Raw genomic sequence first — 24,957 nt, forward strand, 5'->3', positions numbered from 1 at the left:
ATTGGATAAGTAATGTTCCTAATGGTGCATTTACAGGAAAAGTTAAAAAAGAGGTGGATTGTTTCTTGAGGGTAGGTAGTATTTGTTAGCTAAGAAATGAGGGTCCCATAAAAAAGGAACTAGTTTAACTGAGGGGAAATGTCCTAATTACTAAGCTTTACTTGAATTACGAGAAAGTGAAGACACAGGAGTTGATTTTTCCTAACTATTCTTTTCTCTTCTCCTCTTGAGAGCAAAACTGTGTAAATCATTCGTTCATGATTTGTAATAATTACATTAATTACAAAATTACAAAATTACAAAATTAAAAAAATAACAAGAAGCCCTGGGGGCTCTAAGAATTTCCGCGCGCTACCAAAATAATTGATGAAAACCTGCTAATTCGTTGTGTTATTGTGCCAAACATTCGAAGGGGTTTGGTGCATGAACCTCTGAAGATAAAGCACACCAGTGACATTATATCTTACAACAAACGCAAACAAAACGAAACGTGTCATTAAACTCACATTTTAAAAGAAATTGCTAACAAAAAATACAGCCTATCATTCATGGTTGAAAGTCTTGTGACTGAAACGTTTATGGTCTTAATTATTTTTTAGGCATTAGTTGACAAAAAATTAAAATTTTGATGTGACCATCATTTTCAGCATACTTTTTTATTAACTGTGTCAATTTTTGTCGAAAATAAAGCAGTTTTAATTTTTGGATAAATTTTGGCCTGAAATAACATTTAGGTGACAAAAATCAAAATTTTGATGTCACCATTATGTTCAGCATACTTTTTTTGTTAACTTTGCCAATTTTTGTTGAAAATGAAGTAGTTTTAATTTTTGGACCAATTTTGGCCTAAAATGGCATTTAGGTGACAAAAATCAAAATTTTGATGTCACCATTATGTTCAACATACTTTTTTTGTTAACTTTGCCAATTTTTGTTGAAAATGAAGTGGTTTTAATTTTTGGACCAATTTTGGCCTAAAATGACAGTTAAGGTGGCAAAAAACCAAAATTTTGATGTCATCATCATGTTCAGCATACTTTATTTGTTAACTGTGCCAAATTTTGTTCAAAATAAAGTAGTTCTAATTTTTCGACTAATTTTGGCCTAAAATGACATTTAGGTGACAAACCTCAAAATTATTATGTCACCATTATGCTCAGCATACTTTTTTTGTTAACTGTGCCAAATTTTGTCGAAAACAAATACCAATTTTGGCCTGAAACGTCAATACGAGACTTCCCAGTAGTTAAGGAGCTTGGGTACGAAATTTACATCTGTGACGGAGCAACGTGAAATCCCAGGGTCGATTTTTTCTCAAAAAATGCTCCGAAAGAAAAAAACGACGGTTTTAAAGAATTTCCTACGCCTTCGGGCGCGGAAATTCAAAAATAAAAATGATAATAATCACGTCGAGTATTGTATTACTGCCCATTCGTATTTCTGCCCCGAAAAACAAAATCCGATTTTATTTAGTTTCCCTTGACAAAAAGTAGACGTCTAATGCCGTGCCTCACTATTGGCGATTGTATCAGCACATTCTCCTGTAACTTTTGAATAACGTCGACATTAATTAATTATGTCAATGTAGACGTCATCTTTTTGTCAAACATATTAGACTAAATTAAGTTTAAAACGGCAAAAATAATGCATCTAATCTAGGCTTTAGACAACCTAAATTGAAGTAAGTATTAGTGCCTATAATGAAGATTTGAAAATAAGCCAAAATTGTCTAACCTGAGAATGTTCTTGTTCCACACGTACAAGGTCACCTTTAGTGTCAGTTACTTCTACTTGGTCTTGTTGATTTTGGATTGTATTTTCTAATAACTGCACAAAAGAATTTTTTTCATCGCTTTTTAAGAACATTTGGAATTGTCTTTGAAATGGAGCATTTTCCGCCCTTTCTAATTGCATCTGATTGTCTCCTTGATTTTCCATCGCTGATAGTTGACTTTTTTCCGCATTATTCCCTTCGTTCACCTTAAATAGAAGATTACTATTACTACTATCACTAAATTAGTATTAATTGACTTCAATTTTTTAAGATCATATTGAGACAAGGACGTTCTTATTGATAGTGCTAAAAAACTTAAATTTTTAAATGGCAATGCAGTATGGGTCAAGGTATGTGGAGTATTTTCAGAACAAGTCATTTACAGTAATTGGATAAGTAATGTTCCTAATGGTGCATTTACAGGAAAAGTTAAAAAAGAGGTGGATTGTTTCTTGAGGGTAGGTAGTATTTGTTAGCTAAGAAATGAGGGTCCCATAAAAAAGGAACTAGTTTAACTGAGGGGAAATGTCCTAATTACTAAGCTTTACTTGAATTACGAGAAAGTGAAGACACAGGAGTTGATTTTTCCTAACTATTCTTTTCTCTTCTCCTCTTGAGAGCAAAACTGTGTAAATCATTCGTTCATGATTTGTAATAATTACATTAATTACAAAATTACAAAATTAAAAAAATAAAAATAAAAATGATAATAATCACGTCGAGTATTGTATTACTGCCCATTCGTATTTCTGCCCCGAAAAACAAAATCCGATTTTATTTAGTTTCCCTTGACAAAAAGTAGACGTCTAATGCCGTGCCTCACTATTGGCGATTGTATCAGCACATTCTCCTGTAACTTTTGAATAACGTCGACATTAATTAATTATGTCAATGTAGACGTCATCTTTTTGTCAAACATATTAGACTAAATTAAGTTTAAAACGGCAAAAATAATGCATCTAATCTAGGCCTTAGACAACCTAAATTGAAGTAAGTATTAGTGCCTATAATGAAGATTTGAAAATAAGCCAAAATTGTCTAACCTGAGAATGTTCTTGTTCCACACGTACAAGGTCAGCTTTAGTGTCAGTTACTTCTACTTGGTCTTGTTGATTTTGGATTGTATTTTCTAATAACTGCACAAAAGAATTTTTTTCATCGCTTTTTAAGAACATTTGGAATTGTCTTTGAAATGGAGCATTTTCCGCCCTTTCTAATTGCATCTGATTGCCTCCTTGATTTTCCATCGCTGATAGTTGACTTTTTTCCGCATTATTCCCTTCGTTCACCTTAAATAGAAGATTACTATTACTACTATCACTAAATTAGTATTAATTGACTTCAATTTTTTAAGATCATATTGAGACAAGGACGTTCTTATTGATAGTGCTAAAAAACTTAAATTTTTAAATGGCAATGCAGTATGGGTCAAGGTATGTGGAGTATTTTCAGAACAAGTCATTTACAGTAATTGGATAAGTAATGTTCCTAATGGTGCATTTACAGGAAAAGTTAAAAAAGAGGTGGATTGTTTCTTGAGGGTAGGTAGTATTTGTTAGCTAAGAAATGAGGGTCCCATAAAAAAGGAACTAGTTTAACTGAGGGGAAATGTCCTAATTACTAAGCTTTACTTGAATTACGAGAAAGTGAAGACACAGGAGTTGATTTTTCCTAACTATTCTTTTCTCTTCTCCTCTTGAGAGCAAAACTGTGTAAATCATTCGTTCATGATTTGTAATAATTACATTAATTACAAAATTACAAAATTACAAAATTAAAAAAATAAAAATAAAAATGATAATAATCACGTCCAGTATTGTATTACTGCCCATTCGTATTTCTGCCCCGAAAAACAAAATCCGATTTTATTTAGTTTCCCTTGACAAAAAGTAGACGTCTAATGCCGTGCCTCACTATTGGCGATTGTATCAGCACATTCTCCTGTAACTTTTGAATAACGTCGACATTAATTAATTATGTCAATGTAGACGTCATCTTTTTGTCAAACATATTAGACTAAATTAAGTTTAAAACGGCAAAAATAATGCATCTAATCTAGGCTTTAGACAACCTAAATTGAAGTAAGTATTAGTGCCTATAATGAAGATTTGAAAATAAGTCAAAATTGTCTAACCTGAGAATGTTCTTGTTCCACACGTACAAGGTCAGCTTTAGTGTCAGTTACTTCTACTTGGTCTTGTTGATTTTGGATTGTATTTTCTAATAACTGCACAAAAGAATTTTTTTCATCGCTTTTTAAGAACATTTGGAATTGTCTTTGAAATGGAGCATTTTCCGCCCTTTCTAATTGCATCTGATTGTCTCCTTGATTTTCCATCGCTGATAGTTGACTTTTTTCCGCATTATTCCCTTCGTTCACCTTAAATAGAAGATTACTATTACTACTATCACTAAATTAGTATTAATTGACTTCAATTTTTTAAGATCATATTGAGACAAGGACGTTCTTATTGATAGTGCTAAAAAACTTAAATTTTTAAATGGCAATGCAGTATGGGTCAAGGTATGTGGAGTATTTTCAGAACAAGTCATTTACAGTAATTGGATAAGTAATGTTCCTAATGGTGCATTTACAGGAAAAGTTAAAAAAGAGGTGGATTGTTTCTTGAGGGTAGGTAGTATTTGTTAGCTAAGAAATGAGGGTCCCATAAAAAAGGAACTAGTTTAACTGAGGGGAAATGTCCTAATTACTAAGCTTTACTTGAATTACGAGAAAGTGAAGACACAGGAGTTGATTTTTCCTAACTATTCTTTTCTCTTCTCCTCTTGAGAGCAAAACTGTGTAAATCATTCGTTCATGATTTGTAATAATTACATTAATTACAAAATTACAAAATTACAAAATAAAAAAAATAAAAATAAAAATGATAATAATCACGTCCAGTATTGTATTACTGCCCATTCGTATTTCTGCCCCGAAAAACAAAATCCGATTTTATTTAGTTTCCCTTGACAAAAAGTAGACGTCTAATGCCGTGCCTCACTATTGGCGATTGTATCAGCACATTCTCCTGTAACTTTTGAATAACGTCGACATTAATTAATTATGTCAATGTAGACGTCATCTTTTTGTCAAACATATTAGACTAAATTAAGTTTAAAACGGCAAAAATAATGCATCTAATCTAGGCTTTAGACAACCTAAATTGAAGTAAGTATTAGTGCCTATAATGAAGATTTGAAAATAAGTCAAAATTGTCTAACCTGAGAATGTTCTTGTTCCACACGTACAAGGTCAGCTTTAGTGTCAGTTACTTCTACTTGGTCTTGTTGATTTTGGATTGTATTTTCTAATAACTGCACAAAAGAATTTTTTTCATCGCTTTTTAAGAACATTTGGAATTGTCTTTGAAATGGAGCATTTTCCGCCCTTTCTAATTGCATCTGATTGTCTCCTTGATTTTCCATCGCTGATAGTTGACTTTTTTCCGCATTATTCCCTTCGTTCACCTTAAATAGAAGATTACTATTACTACTATCACTAAATTAGTATTAATTGACTTCAATTTTTTAAGATCATATTGAGACAAGGACGTTCTTATTGATAGTGCTAAAAAACTTAAATTTTTAAATGGCAATGCAGTATGGGTCAAGGTATGTGGAGTATTTTCAGAACAAGTCATTTACAGTAATTGGATAAGTAATGTTCCTAATGGCGCATTTACAGGAAAAGTTAAAAAAGAGGTGGATTGTTTCTTGAGGGTAGGTAGTATTTGTTAGCTAAGAAATGAGGGTCCCATAAAAAAGGAACTAGTTTAACTGAGGGGAAATGTCCTAATTACTAAGCTTTACTTGAATTACGAGAAAGTGAAGACACAGGAGTTGATTTTTCCTAACTATTCTTTTCTCTTCTCCTCTTGAGAGCAAAACTGTGTAAATCATTCGTTCATGATTTGTAATAATTACATTAATTACAAAATTACAAAATTAAAAAAATAAAAATAAAAATGATAATAATCACGTCGAGTATTGTATTACTGCCCATTCGTATTTCTGCCCCGAAAAACAAAATCCGATTTTATTTAGTTTCCCTTGACAAAAAGTAGACGTCTAATGCCGTGCCTCACTATTGGCGATTGTATCAGCACATTCTCCTGTAACTTTTGAATAACGTCGACATTAATTAATTATGTCAATGTAGACGTCATCTTTTTGTCAAACATATTAGACTAAATTAAGTTTAAAACGGCAAAAATAATGCATCTAATCTAGGCTTTAGACAACCTAAATTGAAGTAAGTATTAGTGCCTATAATGAAGATTTGAAAATAAGCCAAAATTGTCTAACCTGAGAATGTTCTTGTTCCACACGTACAAGGTCAGCTTTAGTGTCAGTTACTTCTACTTGGTCTTGTTGATTTTGGATTGTATTTTCTAATAACTGCACAAAAGAATTTTTTTCATCGCTTTTTAAGAACATTTGGAATTGTCTTTGAAATGGAGCATTTGCCGCCCTTTCTAATTGCATCTGATTGTCTCCTTGATTTTCCATCGCTGATAGTTGACTTTTTTCCGCATTATTCCCTTCGTTCACCTTAAATAGAAGATTACTATTACTACTATCACTAAATTAGTATTAATTGACTTCAATTTTTTAAGATCATATTGAGACAAGGACGTTCTTATTGATAGTGCTAAAAAACTTAAATTTTTAAATGGCAATGCAGTATGGGTCAAGGTATGTGGAGTATTTTCAGAACAAGTCATTTACAGTAATTGGATAAGTAATGTTCCTAATGGTGCATTTACAGGAAAAGTTAAAAAAGAGGTGGATTGTTTCTTGAGGGTAGGTAGTATTTGTTAGCTAAGAAATGAGGGTCCCATAAAAAAGGAACTAGTTTAACTGAGGGGAAATGTCCTAATTACTAAGCTTTACTTGAATTACGAGAAAGTGAAGACACAGGAGTTGATTTTTCCTAACTATTCTTTTCTCTTCTCCTCTTGAGAGCAAAACTGTGTAAATCATTCGTTCATGATTTGTAATAATTACATTAATTACAAAATTACAAAATTAAAAAAATAAAAATAAAAATGATAATAATCACGTCGAGTATTGTATTACTGCCCATTCGTATTTCTGCCCCGAAAAACAAAATCCGATTTTATTTAGTTTCCCTTGACAAAAAGTAGACGTCTAATGCCGTGCCTCACTATTGGCGATTGTATCAGCACATTCTCCTGTAACTTTTGAATAACGTCGACATTAATTAATTATGTCAATGTAGACGTCATCTTTTTGTCAAACATATTAGACTAAATTAAGTTTAAAACGGCAAAAATAATGCATCTAATCTAGGCTTTAGACAACCTAAATTGAAGTAAGTATAAGTGCCTATAATGAAGATTTGAAAATAAGCCAAAATTGTCTAACCTGAGAATGTTCTTGTTCCACACGTACAAGGTCAGCTTTAGTGTCAGTTACTTCTACTTGGTCTTGTTGATTTTGGATTGTATTTTCTAATAACTGCACAAAAGAATTTTTTTCATCGCTTTTTAAGAACATTTGGAATTGTCTTTGAAATGGAGCATTTTCCGCCCTTTCTAATTGCATCTGATTGTCTCCTTGATTTTCCATCGCTGATAGTTGACTTTTTTCCGCATTATTCCCTTCGTTCACCTTAAATAGAAGATTACTATTACTACTATCACTAAATTAGTATTAATTGACTTCAATTTTTTAAGATCATATTGAGACAAGGACGTTCTTATTGATAGTGCTAAAAAACTTAAATTTTTAAATGGCAATGCAGTATGGGTCAAGGTATGTGGAGTATTTTCAGAACAAGTCATTTACAGTAATTGGATAAGTAATGTTCCTAATGGTGCATTTACAGGAAAAGTTAAAAAAGAGGTGGATTGTTTCTTGAGGGTAGGTAGTATTTGTTAGCTAAGAAATGAGGGTCCCATAAAAAAGGAACTAGTTTAACTGAGGGGAAATGTCCTAATTACTAAGCTTTACTTGAATTACGAGAAAGTGAAGACACAGGAGTTGATTTTTCCTAACTATTCTTTTCTCTTCTCCTCTTGAGAGCAAAACTGTGTAAATCATTCGTTCATGATTTGTAATAATTACATTAATTACAAAATTACAAAATTAAAAAAATAAAAATAAAAATGATAATAATCACGTCGAGTATTGTATTACTGCCCATTCGTATTTCTGCCCCGAAAAACAAAATCCGATTTTATTTAGTTTCCCTTGACAAAAAGTAGACGTCTAATGCCGTGCCTCACTATTGGCGATTGTATCAGCACATTCTCCTGTAACTTTTGAATAACGTCGACATTAATTAATTATGTCAATGTAGACGTCATCTTTTTGTCAAACATATTAGACTAAATTAAGTTTAAAACGGCAAAAATAATGCATCTAATCTAGGCTTTAGACAACCTAAATTGAAGTAAGTATTAGTGCCTATAATGAAGATTTGAAAATAAGCCAAAATTGTCTAACCTGAGAATGTTCTTGTTCCACACGTACAAGGTCAGCTTTAGTGTCAGTTACTTCTACTTGGTCTTGTTGATTTTGGATTGTATTTTCTAATAACTGCACAAAAGAATTTTTTTCATCGCTTTTTAAGAACATTTGGAATTGTCTTTGAAATGGAGCATTTTCCGCCCTTTCTAATTGCATCTGATTGTCTCCTTGATTTTCCATCGCTGATAGTTGACTTTTTTCCGCATTATTCCCTTCGTTCACCTTAAATAGAAGATTACTATTACTACTATCACTAAATTAGTATTAATTGACTTCAATTTTTTAAGATCATATTGAGACAAGGACGTTCTTATTGATAGTGCTAAAAAACTTAAATTTTTAAATGGCAATGCAGTATGGGTCAAGGTATGTGGAGTATTTTCAGAACAAGTCATTTACAGTAATTGGATAAGTAATGTTCCTAATGGTGCATTTACAGGAAAAGTTAAAAAAGAGGTGGATTGTTTCTTGAGGGTAGGTAGTATTTGTTAGCTAAGAAATGAGGGTCCCATAAAAAAGGAACTAGTTTAACTGAGGGGAAATGTCCTAATTACTAAGCTTTACTTGAATTACGAGAAAGTGAAGACACAGGAGTTGATTTTTCCTAACTATTCTTTTCTCTTCTCCTCTTGAGAGCAAAACTGTGTAAATCATTCGTTCATGATTTGTAATAATTACATTAATTACAAAATTACAAAATTAAAAAAATAAAAATAAAAATGATAATAATCACGTCGAGTATTGTATTACTGCCCATTCGTATTTCTGCCCCGAAAAACAAAATCCGATTTTATTTAGTTTCCCTTGACAAAAAGTAGACGTCTAATGCCGTGCCTCACTATTGGCGATTGTATCAGCACATTCTCCTGTAACTTTTGAATAACGTCGACATTAATTAATTATGTCAATGTAGACGTCATCTTTTTGTCAAACATATTAGACTAAATTAAGTTTAAAACGGCAAAAATAATGCATCTAATCTAGGCTTTAGACAACCTAAATTGAAGTAAGTATAAGTGCCTATAATGAAGATTTGAAAATAAGCCAAAATTGTCTAACCTGAGAATGTTCTTGTTCCACACGTACAAGGTCAGCTTTAGTGTCAGTTACTTCTACTTGGTCTTGTTGATTTTGGATTGTATTTTCTAATAACTGCACAAAAGAATTTTTTTCATCGCTTTTTAAGAACATTTGGAATTGTCTTTGAAATGGAGCATTTTCCGCCCTTTCTAATTGCATCTGATTGTCTCCTTGATTTTCCATCGCTGATAGTTGACTTTTTTCCGCATTATTCCCTTCGTTCACCTTAAATAGAAGATTACTATTACTACTATCACTAAATTAGTATTAATTGACTTCAATTTTTTAAGATCATATTGAGACAAGGACGTTCTTATTGATAGTGCTAAAAAACTTAAATTTTTAAATGGCAATGCAGTATGGGTCAAGGTATGTGGAGTATTTTCAGAACAAGTCATTTACAGTAATTGGATAAGTAATGTTCCTAATGGTGCATTTACAGGAAAAGTTAAAAAAGAGGTGGATTGTTTCTTGAGGGTAGGTAGTATTTGTTAGCTAAGAAATGAGGGTCCCATAAAAAAGGAACTAGTTTAACTGAGGGGAAATGTCCTAATTACTAAGCTTTACTTGAATTACGAGAAAGTGAAGACACAGGAGTTGATTTTTCCTAACTATTCTTTCTCTTCTCCTCTTGAGAGCAAAACTGTGTAAATCATTCGTTCATGATTTGTAATAATTACATTAATTACAAAATTACAAAATTACAAAATAAAAAAAATAAAAATAAAAATGATAATAATCACGTCCAGTATTGTATTACTGCCCATTCGTATTTCTGCCCCGAAAAACAAAATCCGATTTTATTTAGTTTCCCTTGACAAAAAGTAGACGTCTAATGCCGTGCCTCACTATTGGCGATTGTATCAGCACATTCTCCTGTAACTTTTGAATAACGTCGACATTAATTAATTATGTCAATGTAGACGTCATCTTTTTGTCAAACATATTAGACTAAATTAAGTTTAAAACGGCAAAAATAATGCATCTAATCTAGGCTTTAGACAACCTAAATTGAAGTAAGTATTAGTGCCTATAATGAAGATTTGAAAATAAGTCAAAATTGTCTAACCTGAGAATGTTCTTGTTCCACACGTACAAGGTCAGCTTTAGTGTCAGTTACTTCTACTTGGTCTTGTTGATTTTGGATTGTATTTTCTAATAACTGCACAAAAGAATTTTTTTCATCGCTTTTTAAGAACATTTGGAATTGTCTTTGAAATGGAGCATTTTCCGCCCTTTCTAATTGCATCTGATTGTCTCCTTGATTTTCCATCGCTGATAGTTGACTTTTTTCCGCATTATTCCCTTCGTTCACCTTAAATAGAAGATTACTATTACTACTATCACTAAATTAGTATTAATTGACTTCAATTTTTTAAGATCATATTGAGACAAGGACGTTCTTATTGATAGTGCTAAAAAACTTAAATTTTTAAATGGCAATGCAGTATGGGTCAAGGTATGTGGAGTATTTTCAGAACAAGTCATTTACAGTAATTGGATAAGTAATGTTCCTAATGGTGCATTTACAGGAAAAGTTAAAAAAGAGGTGGATTGTTTCTTGAGGGTAGGTAGTATTTGTTAGCTAAGAAATGAGGGTCCCATAAAAAAGGAACTAGTTTAACTGAGGGGAAATGTCCTAATTACTAAGCTTTACTTGAATTACGAGAAAGTGAAGACACAGGAGTTGATTTTTCCTAACTATTCTTTTCTCTTCTCCTCTTGAGAGCAAAACTGTGTAAATCATTCGTTCATGATTTGTAATAATTACATTAATTACAAAATTACAAAATTACAAAATAAAAAAAATAAAAATAAAAATGATAATAATCACGTCCAGTATTGTATTACTGCCCATTCGTATTTCTGCCCCGAAAAACAAAATCCGATTTTATTTAGTTTCCCTTGACAAAAAGTAGACGTCTAATGCCGTGCCTCACTATTGGCGATTGTATCAGCACATTCTCCTGTAACTTTTGAATAACGTCGACATTAATTAATTATGTCAATGTAGACGTCATCTTTTTGTCAAACATATTAGACTAAATTAAGTTTAAAACGGCAAAAATAATGCATCTAATCTAGGCTTTAGACAACCTAAATTGAAGTAAGTATTAGTGCCTATAATGAAGATTTGAAAATAAGTCAAAATTGTCTAACCTGAGAATGTTCTTGTTCCACACGTACAAGGTCAGCTTTAGTGTCAGTTACTTCTACTTGGTCTTGTTGATTTTGGATTGTATTTTCTAATAACTGCACAAAAGAATTTTTTTCATCGCTTTTTAAGAACATTTGGAATTGTCTTTGAAATGGAGCATTTTCCGCCCTTTCTAATTGCATCTGATTGTCTCCTTGATTTTCCATCGCTGATAGTTGACTTTTTTCCGCATTATTCCCTTCGTTCACCTTAAATAGAAGATTACTATTACTACTATCACTAAATTAGTATTAATTGACTTCAATTTTTTAAGATCATATTGAGACAAGGACGTTCTTATTGATAGTGCTAAAAAACTTAAATTTTTAAATGGCAATGCAGTATGGGTCAAGGTATGTGGAGTATTTTCAGAACAAGTCATTTACAGTAATTGGATAAGTAATGTTCCTAATGGCGCATTTACAGGAAAAGTTAAAAAAGAGGTGGATTGTTTCTTGAGGGTAGGTAGTATTTGTTAGCTAAGAAATGAGGGTCCCATAAAAAAGGAACTAGTTTAACTGAGGGGAAATGTCCTAATTACTAAGCTTTACTTGAATTACGAGAAAGTGAAGACACAGGAGTTGATTTTTCCTAACTATTCTTTTCTCTTCTCCTCTTGAGAGCAAAACTGTGTAAATCATTCGTTCATGATTTGTAATAATTACATTAATTACAAAATTACAAAATTAAAAAAATAAAAATAAAAATGATAATAATCACGTCGAGTATTGTATTACTGCCCATTCGTATTTCTGCCCCGAAAAACAAAATCCGATTTTATTTAGTTTCCCTTGACAAAAAGTAGACGTCTAATGCCGTGCCTCACTATTGGCGATTGTATCAGCACATTCTCCTGTAACTTTTGAATAACGTCGACATTAATTAATTATGTCAATGTAGACGTCATCTTTTTGTCAAACATATTAGACTAAATTAAGTTTAAAACGGCAAAAATAATGCATCTAATCTAGGCTTTAGACAACCTAAATTGAAGTAAGTATTAGTGCCTATAATGAAGATTTGAAAATAAGTCAAAATTGTCTAACCTGAGAATGTTCTTGTTCCACACGTACAAGGTCAGCTTTAGTGTCAGTTACTTCTACTTGGTCTTGTTGATTTTGGATTGTATTTTCTAATAACTGCACAAAAGAATTTTTTTCATCGCTTTTTAAGAACATTTGGAATTGTCTTTGAAATGGAGCATTTTCCGCCCTTTCTAATTGCATCTGATTGTCTCCTTGATTTTCCATCGCTGATAGTTGACTTTTTTCCGCATTATTCCCTTCGTTCACCTTAAATAGAAGATTACTATTACTACTATCACTAAATTAGTATTAATTGACTTCAATTTTTTAAGATCATATTGAGACAAGGACGTTCTTATTGATAGTGCTAAAAAACTTAAATTTTTAAATGGCAATGCAGTATGGGTCAAGGTATGTGGAGTATTTTCAGAACAAGTCATTTACAGTAATTGGATAAGTAATGTTCCTAATGGTGCATTTACAGGAAAAGTTAAAAAAGAGGTGGATTGTTTCTTGAGGGTAGGTAGTATTTGTTAGCTAAGAAATGAGGGTCCCATAAAAAAGGAACTAGTTTAACTGAGGGGAAATGTCCTAATTACTAAGCTTTACTTGAATTACGAGAAAGTGAAGACACAGGAGTTGATTTTTCCTAACTATTCTTTTCTCTTCTCCTCTTGAGAGCAAAACTGTGTAAATCATTCGTTCATGATTTGTAATAATTACATTAATTACAAAATTACAAAATTAAAAAAATAAAAATAAAAATGATAATAATCACGTCGAGTATTGTATTACTGCCCATTCGTATTTCTGCCCCGAAAAACAAAATCCGATTTTATTTAGTTTCCCTTGACAAAAAGTAGACGTCTAATGCCGTGCCTCACTATTGGCGATTGTATCAGCACATTCTCCTGTAACTTTTGAATAACGTCGACATTAATTAATTATGTCAATGTAGACGTCATCTTTTTGTCAAACATATTAGACTAAATTAAGTTTAAAACGGCAAAAATAATGCATCTAATCTAGGCTTTAGACAACCTAAATTGAAGTAAGTATAAGTGCCTATAATGAAGATTTGAAAATAAGCAAAAATTGTCTAACCTGAGAATGTTCTTGTTCCACACGTACAAGGTCAGCTTTAGTGTCAGTTACTTCTACTTGGTCTTGTTGATTTTGGATTGTATTTTCTAATAACTGCACAAAAGAATTTTTTTCATCGCTTTTTAAGAACATTTGGAATTGTCTTTGAAATGGAGCATTTTCCGCCCTTTCTAATTGCATCTGATTGTCTCCTTGATTTTCCATCGCTGATAGTTGACTTTTTTCCGCATTATTCCCTTCGTTCACCTTAAATAGAAGATTACTATTACTACTATCACTAAATTAGTATTAATTGACTTCAATTTTTTAAGATCATATTGAGACAAGGACGTTCTTATTGATAGTGCTAAAAAACTTAAATTTTTAAATGGCAATGCAGTATGGGTCAAGGTATGTGGAGTATTTTCAGAACAAGTCATTTACAGTAATTGGATAAGTAATGTTCCTAATGGTGCATTTACAGGAAAAGTTAAAAAAGAGGTGGATTGTTTCTTGAGGGTAGGTAGTATTTGTTAGCTAAGAAATGAGGGTCCCATAAAAAAGGAACTAGTTTAACTGAGGGGAAATGTCCTAATTACTAAGCTTTACTTGAATTACGAGAAAGTGAAGACACAGGAGTTGATTTTTCCTAACTATTCTTTTCTCTTCTCCTCTTGAGAGCAAAACTGTGTAAATCATTCGTTCATGATTTGTAATAATTACATTAATTACAAAATTACAAAATTAAAAAAATAAAAATAAAAATGATAATAATCACGTCGAGTATTGTATTACTGCCCATTCGTATTTCTGCCCCGAAAAACAAAATCCGATTTTATTTAGTTTCCCTTGACAAAAAGTAGACGTCTAATGCCGTGCCTCACTATTGGCGATTGTATCAGCACATTCTCCTGTAACTTTTGAATAACGTCGACATTAATTAATTATGTCAATGTAGACGTCATCTTTTTGTCAAACATATTAGACTAAATTAAGTTTAAAACGGCAAAAATAATGCATCTAATCTAGGCTTTAGACAACCTAAATTGAAGTAAGTATTAGTGCCTATAATGAAGATTTGAAAATAAGCCAAAATTGTCTAACCTGAGAATGTTCTTGTTCCACACGTACAAGGTCAGCTTTAGTGTCAGTTACTTCTACTTGGTCTTGTTGATTTTGGATTGTATTTTCTAATAACTGCACAAAAGAATTTTTTTCATCGCTTTTTAAGAACATTTGGAATTGTCTTTGAAATGGAGCATTTTCCGCCCTTTCTAATTGCATCTGATTGTCTCCTTGATTTTCCATCGCTGATAGTTGACTTTTTTCCGCATTATTCCCTTCGTTCACCTTAAATAGAAGATTACTATTACTACTATCACTAAATTAGTATTAATTGACTTCAATTTTTTAAGATCATATTGAGACAAGGACGTTCTTATTGATAGTGCTAAAAAACTTAAATTTTTAAATGGCAATGCAGTATGGGTCAAGGTATGTGGAGTATTTTCAGAACAAGTCATTTACAGTAATTGGATAAGTAATGTTCCTAATGGTGCATTTACAGGAAAAGTTAAAAAAGAGGTGGATTGTTTCTTGAGGGTAGGTAGTATTTGTTAGCTAAGAAATGAGGGTCCCATAAAAAAGGAACTAGTTTAACTGAGGGGAAATGTCCTAATTACTAAGCTTTACTTGAATTACGAGAAAGTGAAGACACAGGAGTTGATTTTTCCTAACTATTCTTTTCTCTTCTCCTCTTGAGAGCAAAACTGTGTAAATCATTCGTTCATGATTTGTAATAATTACATTAATTACAAAATTACAAAATTAAAAAAATAAAAATAAAAATGATAATAATCACGTCGAGTATTGTATTACTGCCCATTCGTATTTCTGCCCCGAAAAACAAAATCCGATTTTATTTAGTTTCCCTTGACAAAAAGTAGACGTCTAATGCCGTGCCTCACTATCGGCGATTGTATCAGCACATTCTCCTGTAAATTTTGAATAACGTCGACATTAATTAATTATGTCAATGTAGACGTCATCTTTTTGTCAAACATATTAGACTAAATTAAGTTTAAAACGGCAAAAATAATGCATCTAATCTAGGCTTTAGACAACCTAAATTGAAGTAAGTATTAGTGCCTATAATGAAGATTTGAAAATAAGCCAAAATTGTCTAACCTGAGAATGTTCTTGTTCCACACGTACAAGGTCAGCTTTAGTGTCAGTTACTTCTACTTGGTCTTGTTGATTTTGGATTGTATTTTCTAATAACTGCACAAAAGAATTTTTTTCATCGCTTTTTAAGAACATTTGGAATTGTCTTTGAAATGGAGCATTTTCCGCCCTTTCTAATTGCATCTGATTGTCTCCTTGATTTTCCATCGCTGATAGTTGACTTTTTTCCGCATTATTCCCTTCGTTCACCTTAAATAGAAGATTACTATTACTACTATCACTAAATTAGTATTAATTGACTTCAATTTTTTAAGATCATATTGAGACAAGGACGTTCTTATTGATAGTGCTAAAAAACTTAAATTTTTAAATGGCAATGCAGTATGGGTCAAGGTATGTGGAGTATTTTCAGAACAAGTCATTTACAGTAATTGGATAAGTAATGTTCCTAATGGTGCATTTACAGGAAAAGTTAAAAAAGAGGTGGATTGTTTCTTGAGGGTAGGTAGTATTTGTTAGCTAAGAAATGAGGGTCCCATAAAAAAGGAACTAGTTTAACTGAGGGGAAATGTCCTAATTACTAAGCTTTACTTGAATTACGAGAAAGTGAAGACACAGGAGTTGATTTTTCCTAACTATTCTTTTCTCTTCTCCTCTTGAGAGCAAAACTGTGTAAATCATTCGTTCATGATTTGTAATAATTACATTAATTACAAAATTACAAAATTACAAAATAAAAAAAATAAAAATAAAAATGATAATAATCACGTCGAGTATTGTATTACTGCCCATTCGTATTTCTGCCCCGAAAAACAAAATCCGATTTTATTTAGTTTCCCTTGACAAAAAGTAGACGTCTAATGCCGTGCCTCACTATTGGCGATTGTATCAGCACATTCTCCTGTAACTTTTGAATAACGTCGACATTAATTAATTATGTCAATGTAGACGTCATCTTTTTGTCAAACATATTAGACTAAATTAAGTTTAAAACGGCAAAAATAATGCATCTAATCTAGGCTTTAGACAACCTAAATTGAAGTAAGTATTAGTGCCTATAATGAAGATTTGAAAATAAGTCAAAATTGTCTAACCTGAGAATGTTCTTGTTCCACACGTACAAGGTCAGCTTTAGTGTCAGTTACTTCTACTTGGTCTTGTTGATTTTGGATTGTATTTTCTAATAACTGCACAAAAGAATTTTTTTCATCGCTTTTTAAGAACATTTGGAATTGTCTTTGAAATGGAGCATTTTCCGCCCTTTCTAATTGCATCTGATTGTCTCCTTGATTTTCCATCGCTGATAGTTGACTTTTTTCCGCATTATTCCCTTCGTTCACCTTAAATAGAAGATTACTATTACTACTATCACTAAATTAGTATTAATTGACTTCAATTTTTTAAGATCATATTGAGACAAGGACGTTCTTATTGATAGTGCTAAAAAACTTAAATTTTTAAATGGCAATGCAGTATGGGTCAAGGTATGTGGAGTATTTTCAGAACAAGTCATTTACAGTAATTGGATAAGTAATGTTCCTAATGGTGCATTTACAGGAAAAGTTAAAAAAGAGGTGGATTGTTTCTTGAGGGTAGGTAGTATTTGTTAGCTAAGAAATGAGGGTCCCATAAAAAAGGAACTAGTTTAACTGAGGGGAAATGTCCTAATTACTAAGCTTTACTTGAATTACGAGAAAGTGAAGACACAGGAGTTGATTTTTCCTAACTATTCTTTTCTCTTCTCCTCTTGAGAGCAAAACTGTGTAAATCATTCGTTCATGATTTGTAATAATTACATTAATTACAAAATTACAAAATTAAAAAAATAAAAATAAAAATGATAATAATCACGTCGAGTATTGTATTACTGCCCATTCGTATTTCTGCCCCGAAAAACAAAATCCGATTTTATTTAGTTTCCCTTGACAAAAAGTAGACGTCTAATGCCGTGCCTCACTATTGGCGATTGTATCAGCACATTCTCCTGTAACTTTGGAATAACGTCGACATTAATTAATTATGTCAATGTAGACGTCATCTTTTTGTCAAACATATTAGACTAAATTAAGTTTAAAACGGCAAAAATAATGCATCTAATCTAGGCTTTAGACAACCTAAATTGAAGTAAGTATTAGTGCCTATAATGAAGATTTGAAAATAAGTCAAAATTGTCTAACCTGAGAATGTTCTTGTTCCACACGTACAAGGTCAGCTTTAGTGTCAGTTACTTCTACTTGGTCTTGTTGATTTTGGATTGTATTTTCTAATAACTGCACAAAAGAATTTTTTTCATCGCTTTTTAAGAACATTTGGAATTGTCTTTGAAATGGAGCATTTTCCGCCCTTTCTAATTGCATCTGATTGTCTCCTTGATTTTCCATCGCTGATAGTTGACTTTTTTCCGCATTATTCCCTTCGTTCACCTTAAATAGAAGATTACTATTACTACTATCACTAAATTAGTATTAATTGACTTCAATTTTTTAAGATCATATTGAGACAAGGACGTTCTTATTGATAGTGCTAAAAAACTTAAATTTTTAAATGGCAATGCAGTATGGGTCAAGGTATGTGGAGTATTTTCAGAACAAGTCATTTACAGTAATTGGATAAGTAATGTTCCTAATGGTGCATTTACAGGAAAAGTTAAAAAAGAGGTGGATTGTTTCTTGAGGGTAGGTAGTATTTGTTAGCTAAGAAATGAGGGTCCCATAAAAAAGGAACTAGTTTAACTGAGGGGAAATGTCCTAATTACTAAGCTTTACTTGAATTACGAGAAAGTGAAGACACAGGAGTTGATTTTTCCTAACTATTCTTTTCTCTTCTCCTCTTGAGAGCAAAACTGTGTAAATCATTCGTTCATGATTTGTAATAATTACATTAATTACAAAATTACAAAATTACAAAATAAAAAAAATAAAAATAAAAATGATAATAATCACGTCCAGTATTGTATTACTGCCCATTCGTATTTCTGCCCCGAAAAACAAAATCCGATTTTATTTAGTTTCCCTTGACAAAAAGTAGACGTCTAATGCCGTGCCTCACTATTGGCGATTGTATCAGCACATTCTCCTGTAACTTTTGAATAACGTCGACATTAATTAATTATGTCAATGTAGACGTCATCTTTTTGTCAAACATATTAGACTAAATTAAGTTTAAAACGGCAAAAATAATGCATCTAATCTAGGCTTTAGACAACCTAAATTGAAGTAAGTATTAGTGCCTATAATGAAGATTTGAAAATAAGCCAAAATTGTCTAACCTGAGAATGTTCTTGTTCCACACGTACAAGGTCAGCTTTAGTGTCAGTTACTTCTACTTGGTCTTGTTGATTTTGGATTGTATTTTCTAATAACTGCACAAAAGAATTTTTTTCATCGCTTTTTAAGAACATTTGGAATTGTCTTTGAAATGGAGCATTTTCCGCCCTTTCTAATTGCATCTGATTGTCTCCTTGATTTTCCATCGCTGATAGTTGACTTTTTTCCGCATTATTCCCTTCGTTCACCTTAAATAGAAGATTACTATTACTACTATCACTAAATTAGTATTAATTGACTTCAATTTTTTAAGATCATATTGAGACAAGGACGTTCTTATTGATAGTGCTAAAAAACTTAAATTTTTAAATGGCAATGCAGTATGGGTCAAGGTATGTGGAGTATTTTCAGAACAAGTCATTTACAGTAATTGGATAAGTAATGTTCCTAATGGTGCATTTACAGGAAAAGTTAAAAAAGAGGTGGATTGTTTCTTGAGGGTAGGTAGTATTTGTTAGCTAAGAAATGAGGGTCCCATAAAAAAGGAACTAGTTTAACTGAGGGGAAATGTCCTAATTACTAAGCTTTACTTGAATTACGAGAAAGTGAAGACACAGGAGTTGATTTTTCCTAACTATTCTTTTCTCTTCTCCTCTTGAGAGCAAAACTGTGTAAATCATTCGTTCATGATTTGTAATAATTACATTAATTACAAAATTACAAAATTAAAAAAATAAAAATAAAAATGATAATAACACCTTACCATCTGTGCTTGTGATGTGCTTTTTTTGACAGAAGTATCTACGGGTACGTAAAACATAAATTTAAACTGTCGTGGCTACAACGCCATAGAACTAAAAACAGGACAATTTCAATCATTTTCTAATCACCAACCTACGTTTAGCTCTAGACAGCACTTCTCTATTAACAATAAGGCTGAAATGTGAATTGGTTAAACTTGAAACTCGCGCTTCAGCTTGTGTGAATAAGCATATCAAGAAGGGATTTCCTACATAACCTAAAGTAAGTGTCTCTCATGAAAGATAAAAACGTCATGACCACTAAGTGATGTGTTTCTCTCATTAGAACAACTTATTAGATTAGAATATGCGTAGCATCATGGAAGTGTCGCACAAACGGTTTGTGATATAGGAATTTGGGGAAACTTAAAGGAACTTGGAAAGTAGAGGAGAAGATTCTCAGCCTAACAAAAAATCGGAACCAGCCAAGCATTCAATGCGAAACGTTGAGTACAGCATCAAAATGCGCTAACATTTTATATTCTGAATATATTGTTTCTTTTATATTATGAGATTTACCTGGTATTCACGGAAGGGAGTCTATCCATCATTGTTAACGTTCAAGCAGCTATTTCTCTTACGCACAATGCATTAAGAATCGAGATGTATTTAAGTCAGTTTTCAGTAAATATTCTCCAAGGTCAAAATAGAATAGTTAAAGATGCAGCCAGCAATTCAGAGATGCTTACAGCACTAAATACAGATGACTGGCATAAAGACTCTATGAAAGAAAAAGGTAGAATAAAGATGGTTACTGTTTGCCATAAACAGGCAAGTAAGTAGGAGTCGTCTTATTGAGTTAATGATTGGGATGGTGCAAAGTTGTGCATGGTTAATGATGAAAGGTAGTATATTGTAAGACAGTATCCAGTTAGAAAGACCAAAAATACAAGCAGATAGGAAAGTCATATACGTAATTTCAATGATTTCAAAGATAGATTTGGCTATACTACAATGATGTAGAAAGACAAGATAACTGTTCGAATGCAGCAGAAATGAATGTAAATAAATATAAGATTCATTAGACACTTGAAGATGGATTTTTCATATACAGGAAGGCTGTAACAGACAATGTCATGCATGAAACTTGAATAATTTACCACTGATAGAAAAGAAAGAAGTTTCCGTGATATGGATGTATCAAGAGTAGCTTCACAACTTGAAAAGATGTAAAGATTGTCACATTAACACATAATGAATTAACTGAAGTCTGAAAAAAACATAACTTACTTTCTCTGCTGTTGGTTTGTACAAGTGAAGATTGTAGGTGAAGTGGCTGTATTTTTCGTGGTTTTTGTTTCGTAGGAGGTGGTACTTTTTTCACTTTGTCCATATTGACCTTTGGCACAGTCCTGTTAATTAGTGGCAACTCTGGTTTTGCTGTCGCGGGTAGTAGTTCTTTTTTCACTTCGTTTATATCGACCATTGACAAAGTCCTGTGAATTGATTGCCACTTTGATTTTGCTTTTGTAGGTGGAGGTTCTGTTTCCAATATCTTTATATCAAGCATTGACACAGTCTTTTTGATTGGTTTCCACTCTGGTTTTGGTTTAGTAGGTGGTCCATTTACTCTCCCTGTGTCGCCCATTGACATTGTCCTTCGGAAAGCTTGCTGTTCTGGTAATATCGCTTCTGCAAGGGCCTGTAATTGCTTCGGTAACCTCTGGTTAGGATTTTCTTCCATCGTTCCATGTTGCAGATGTCTTTCTTTAGTATCTTCCTCCATTTATTTTTGTTACTCCAGTGCAGATATGGTATTTTTGCCAGCTAACAACCTATATAAATATGGAGTGATGGATTGTTTTTAACTTTTATTTGGAGATTTATTGGGTGGTGCAGTACAATTTTCTTCATTGCATATAAGTTTCGTTTTGTGTGCTGCTAACGTAAAAAAACAAAGGCATATAAAGTTTGTTACTTTATGACCGGGAGGTGCACCAAAAACAAGTGTAATTTTAACTTACTCTACAGTGCAAAAACCTGATATTTTTTCTCTGATTGGCTGAAATAGCGTGCAAAAAGCTGATATTTTTTCTCCTAATTGGTTAATAACTTGCTGAGTAAAGTTATCGTTTTCTTGAAAAACGAGAACTTGTCGGTAAATTTGTTCCAAAAACTAACAATCAATGATAAATCTTCACAGTTCAATTATTTTTTTGTTTCAACATATCATTAAAGAGAAGTGCGCTCTCTGACTTTAGGTTAGTGAGGTTAATACCTATAGCCCATTGAAGGAGTTTTGTGTTTAATTCGATTGTTTAACTTAACCTCAACTAATTTGTATTGAATTAACATAAATATATTACTCTAAAATTTATTTTCATTTAATTTCATTGGGGTGTAACATGAACAAGCTTTTTTCTTTTGAAATAATTACCATCACGAGCATAATTTATCATAAATTAAAAAACTTATTATGAATTAAAAGATACGATCACATATATTATCTTGCCATAAATTATTTCGCTGTTGAACCTCATAAACCGTGATTGAAGTTGAGCAAAAATCTTCCGAGTATGTCAAATTACAGTGATTTATGCTCGGTTTATATGATTAATTGTTCCCGAAAAATATCGACTGATATTTTTTTCGTTTTTTAGTTCTCGTATATTTCACTCGGCTAAAGACTCGTGGACATGTAAACGAGAACATAAGAAACTCAAAAAAATATTTCCGATATTTTACTCGGCACTGTGCGACATATTATAACTTTGCAATAAACTTTGAAGAGACTGGTCATTTTTCTGCTAGTATATTTGTATCAATTATAACCTCATCTGTAGTTGTTGTTTTTTTACGCTGTGACGTCGCCGTTCCCGTTCACGTTGTCGTATCGTAATTTCGTTAATAGCATGAACGTAACAAAACGGTGGCAATACCACACTATACTTTATGACGCACGAATATACTACAGAACAGAGAATAATTTACCTTTACTGAATGCTCCTGTTAAAAACATGAGACATCAAGAAGCATATGATGTGAATAAATAATAAGGCGATATGAACTCATACAAACTTTCTGTTTGCAAGGATCCTGTTAATTAATAGCTTGACTGAAAATAACTTTCTCTCTTTTATATCTTTTATATTGGAAATATCTTAATCTAATTCAATTACCCTATTGCTGAAATAGAATGTTTAAACGGTGAGTAATGTCGAAAGGGATCTGAGTATTAACATGATTTTTACATCGTAAAAATTGTAACCATGTTCCTTCTTTATGCAGTTATAACTTTGAAGACAAATAACTAGGGAACAGATTGAAAAAACTGACTTCAACAAATACTTATAAAACTCAATCGTTGAGGAGATCTGGTCAAAAACACATGATCCTATATATTTTTTTCATCAGACTTTTAACCTTTGTAGCTACAAAGGAAGCAGTATAAAAACAAATTTCTAAGAAAAAAAATTGTATTGTATTGAGAAATTGTTTCTTGGCAAGGCAAGTCGCCTTCTAAATGATCTTCCTAAAGCTATCAGGGAAGAACCTGATCACAAAAAACTTTACTTTTTTGAAAAAATATTTATTAGACCATAGTCTTGCGATTTTTATTATGCAACATACCTAGTTTTTTTTTTGTTTTTTTTTTAATCGACAATTTCTCAATATCCTAACTTAACATCTATTGACCGATTGATAACCAATCCATTACATCCAATACTTTATGCTTTGATTGATTCCTTCTGCTCTACTTTTATTTCTTAAGCCCGTCGATTAATAAATATATTTAATGTATGTATATTTTTATATTATATATTTTAGTGCATTATTTTCATTTTCATATGTTCTGGTCTTAATTCTCCGTCAGAATCTATTATATCGATGTCTTTCAATCCTTCACCACTTTGACCCCTGCTAATCTTGTCTACAGTTTACAGTGTCTTTTTTATAGAATAACTTATTTCTTTATTTAATTATTATTATTACTAGTATTTAGTCTAAAGGGAATAACAAAAATTAATTACCCATGACGTTTGTGTAACTAAGTCAATAGATAAAGGTTTTAATAAGAACAATAAAATAAATTAACCGTGACTTTTTTTAAAAGAAAAATTTTAAATCAGTTTGAAAAATCACACAAAAGACATAATAAACATAAAAGTTTAGCAAAAGTGACATGTTACCGCGGCTGCTTCTTTAGAAAAAACAACACATCCACTTTGCCTGTTACAGACACACGGAACTGGCGTATTATTATATAGACTAGTATTTAGTCCCGTGGAAAAATCTACTATAGATATCGAATAAAAAACAACGAAATTCATTGTTCTTTTCGTCAAAACGTTTTGCTGTTAATTTCATTCAAGCTGGAATAAATAAAATCAATATGTTTTTTATATAACAGTAGACAATAGACACGTGCTTAAGGGAATAATAAAAATTAATTACCCGTGACTTTTGTGTAATAAAGTTTACATAGTTACACAAAGGTTTTTATGAGAACAATAAAATAAATTAACCGTGACTTTTTTATAACAAAAATTTTAAATCAATTTGAAAAAGCACACAAAAGACAGAATGAAAATAAAAGTTTAGCAAAAGTGACATGTTACCGCGGCTGTTTCTTTAGAAAAAACAACACATCCACTTTGCCTGTTACAGACACACGGAACTGGCGTATTATTATATAGATTTTAATAGGACGAATAGCCATTGTAAAATATGGAAGTGCCTGAAAGACAGTTAAAAATAAAAAAATAAAATAAATAATAATTGTATATTAGTGGGCTTTTTCTGACGTCAGCAGTGTTTTTAAGCCTCTCTTAACAATAAATATTTTTTGAGTAACGACGGATCATTGTTGACGTCATCAAAATTCAAATGACGGATATCCTCTGCCTAAGTGGATATTTCCAGTGGATATCTAATCGACTAGTTATGATACTAATTATTGTGCCTAGACGAAGCCACATTGTTTTGTTACACTCTGCATACGATAAAACATTCAAAAGAAGTAACGATTACTAACAATTGGTGATAATACCACAATACCCTTATTCCTACCATCGTATTTCAAAATGAACCCCAAGAGTATAATCATTTT

The 24,957-nt window shown here is 31.9% G+C and overlaps 1 protein-coding gene across 3 annotated transcripts; it reads right to left on the bottom strand.

Annotated features, from left to right (window-relative positions):
- Positions 1 to 65: 65 nt before the first annotated feature.
- LOC130645161 (uncharacterized) lies at positions 66 to 23,962 on the bottom strand. 3 transcript variants are annotated; one of them, XM_057451055.1, is made up of 4 exons: positions 22,839 to 23,038; positions 21,138 to 21,682; positions 19,871 to 19,908; positions 66 to 3,063 (listed from the first exon to the last, which is right to left on the bottom strand). In XM_057451055.1, exons 2-4 carry the CDS (start codon positions 21,631 to 21,633, stop codon positions 2,779 to 2,781), a joined length of 819 nt encoding a protein of 272 aa, XP_057307038.1. In that variant the 5' UTR covers positions 21,634 to 21,682; positions 22,839 to 23,038; the 3' UTR covers positions 66 to 2,778. The 3 variants fall into 3 exon arrangements, with proteins under 3 accessions (XP_057307038.1, XP_057307037.1, XP_057307036.1); XM_057451054.1 differs by lacking the exons at positions 66 to 3,063; positions 22,839 to 23,038 and adding exons at positions 17,856 to 19,355; positions 23,478 to 23,962; XM_057451053.1 differs by lacking the exon at positions 66 to 3,063 and adding an exon at positions 17,856 to 19,355 and having other exon boundaries at positions 22,839 to 22,997.
- Positions 23,963 to 24,957: the final 995 nt, after the last annotated feature.

Source organism: Hydractinia symbiolongicarpus, chromosome 5, assembly GCF_029227915.1.
Source record: "Hydractinia symbiolongicarpus strain clone_291-10 chromosome 5, HSymV2.1, whole genome shotgun sequence".
NCBI classification, from domain to species: Eukaryota; Metazoa; Cnidaria; class Hydrozoa; order Anthoathecata; family Hydractiniidae; genus Hydractinia; species Hydractinia symbiolongicarpus.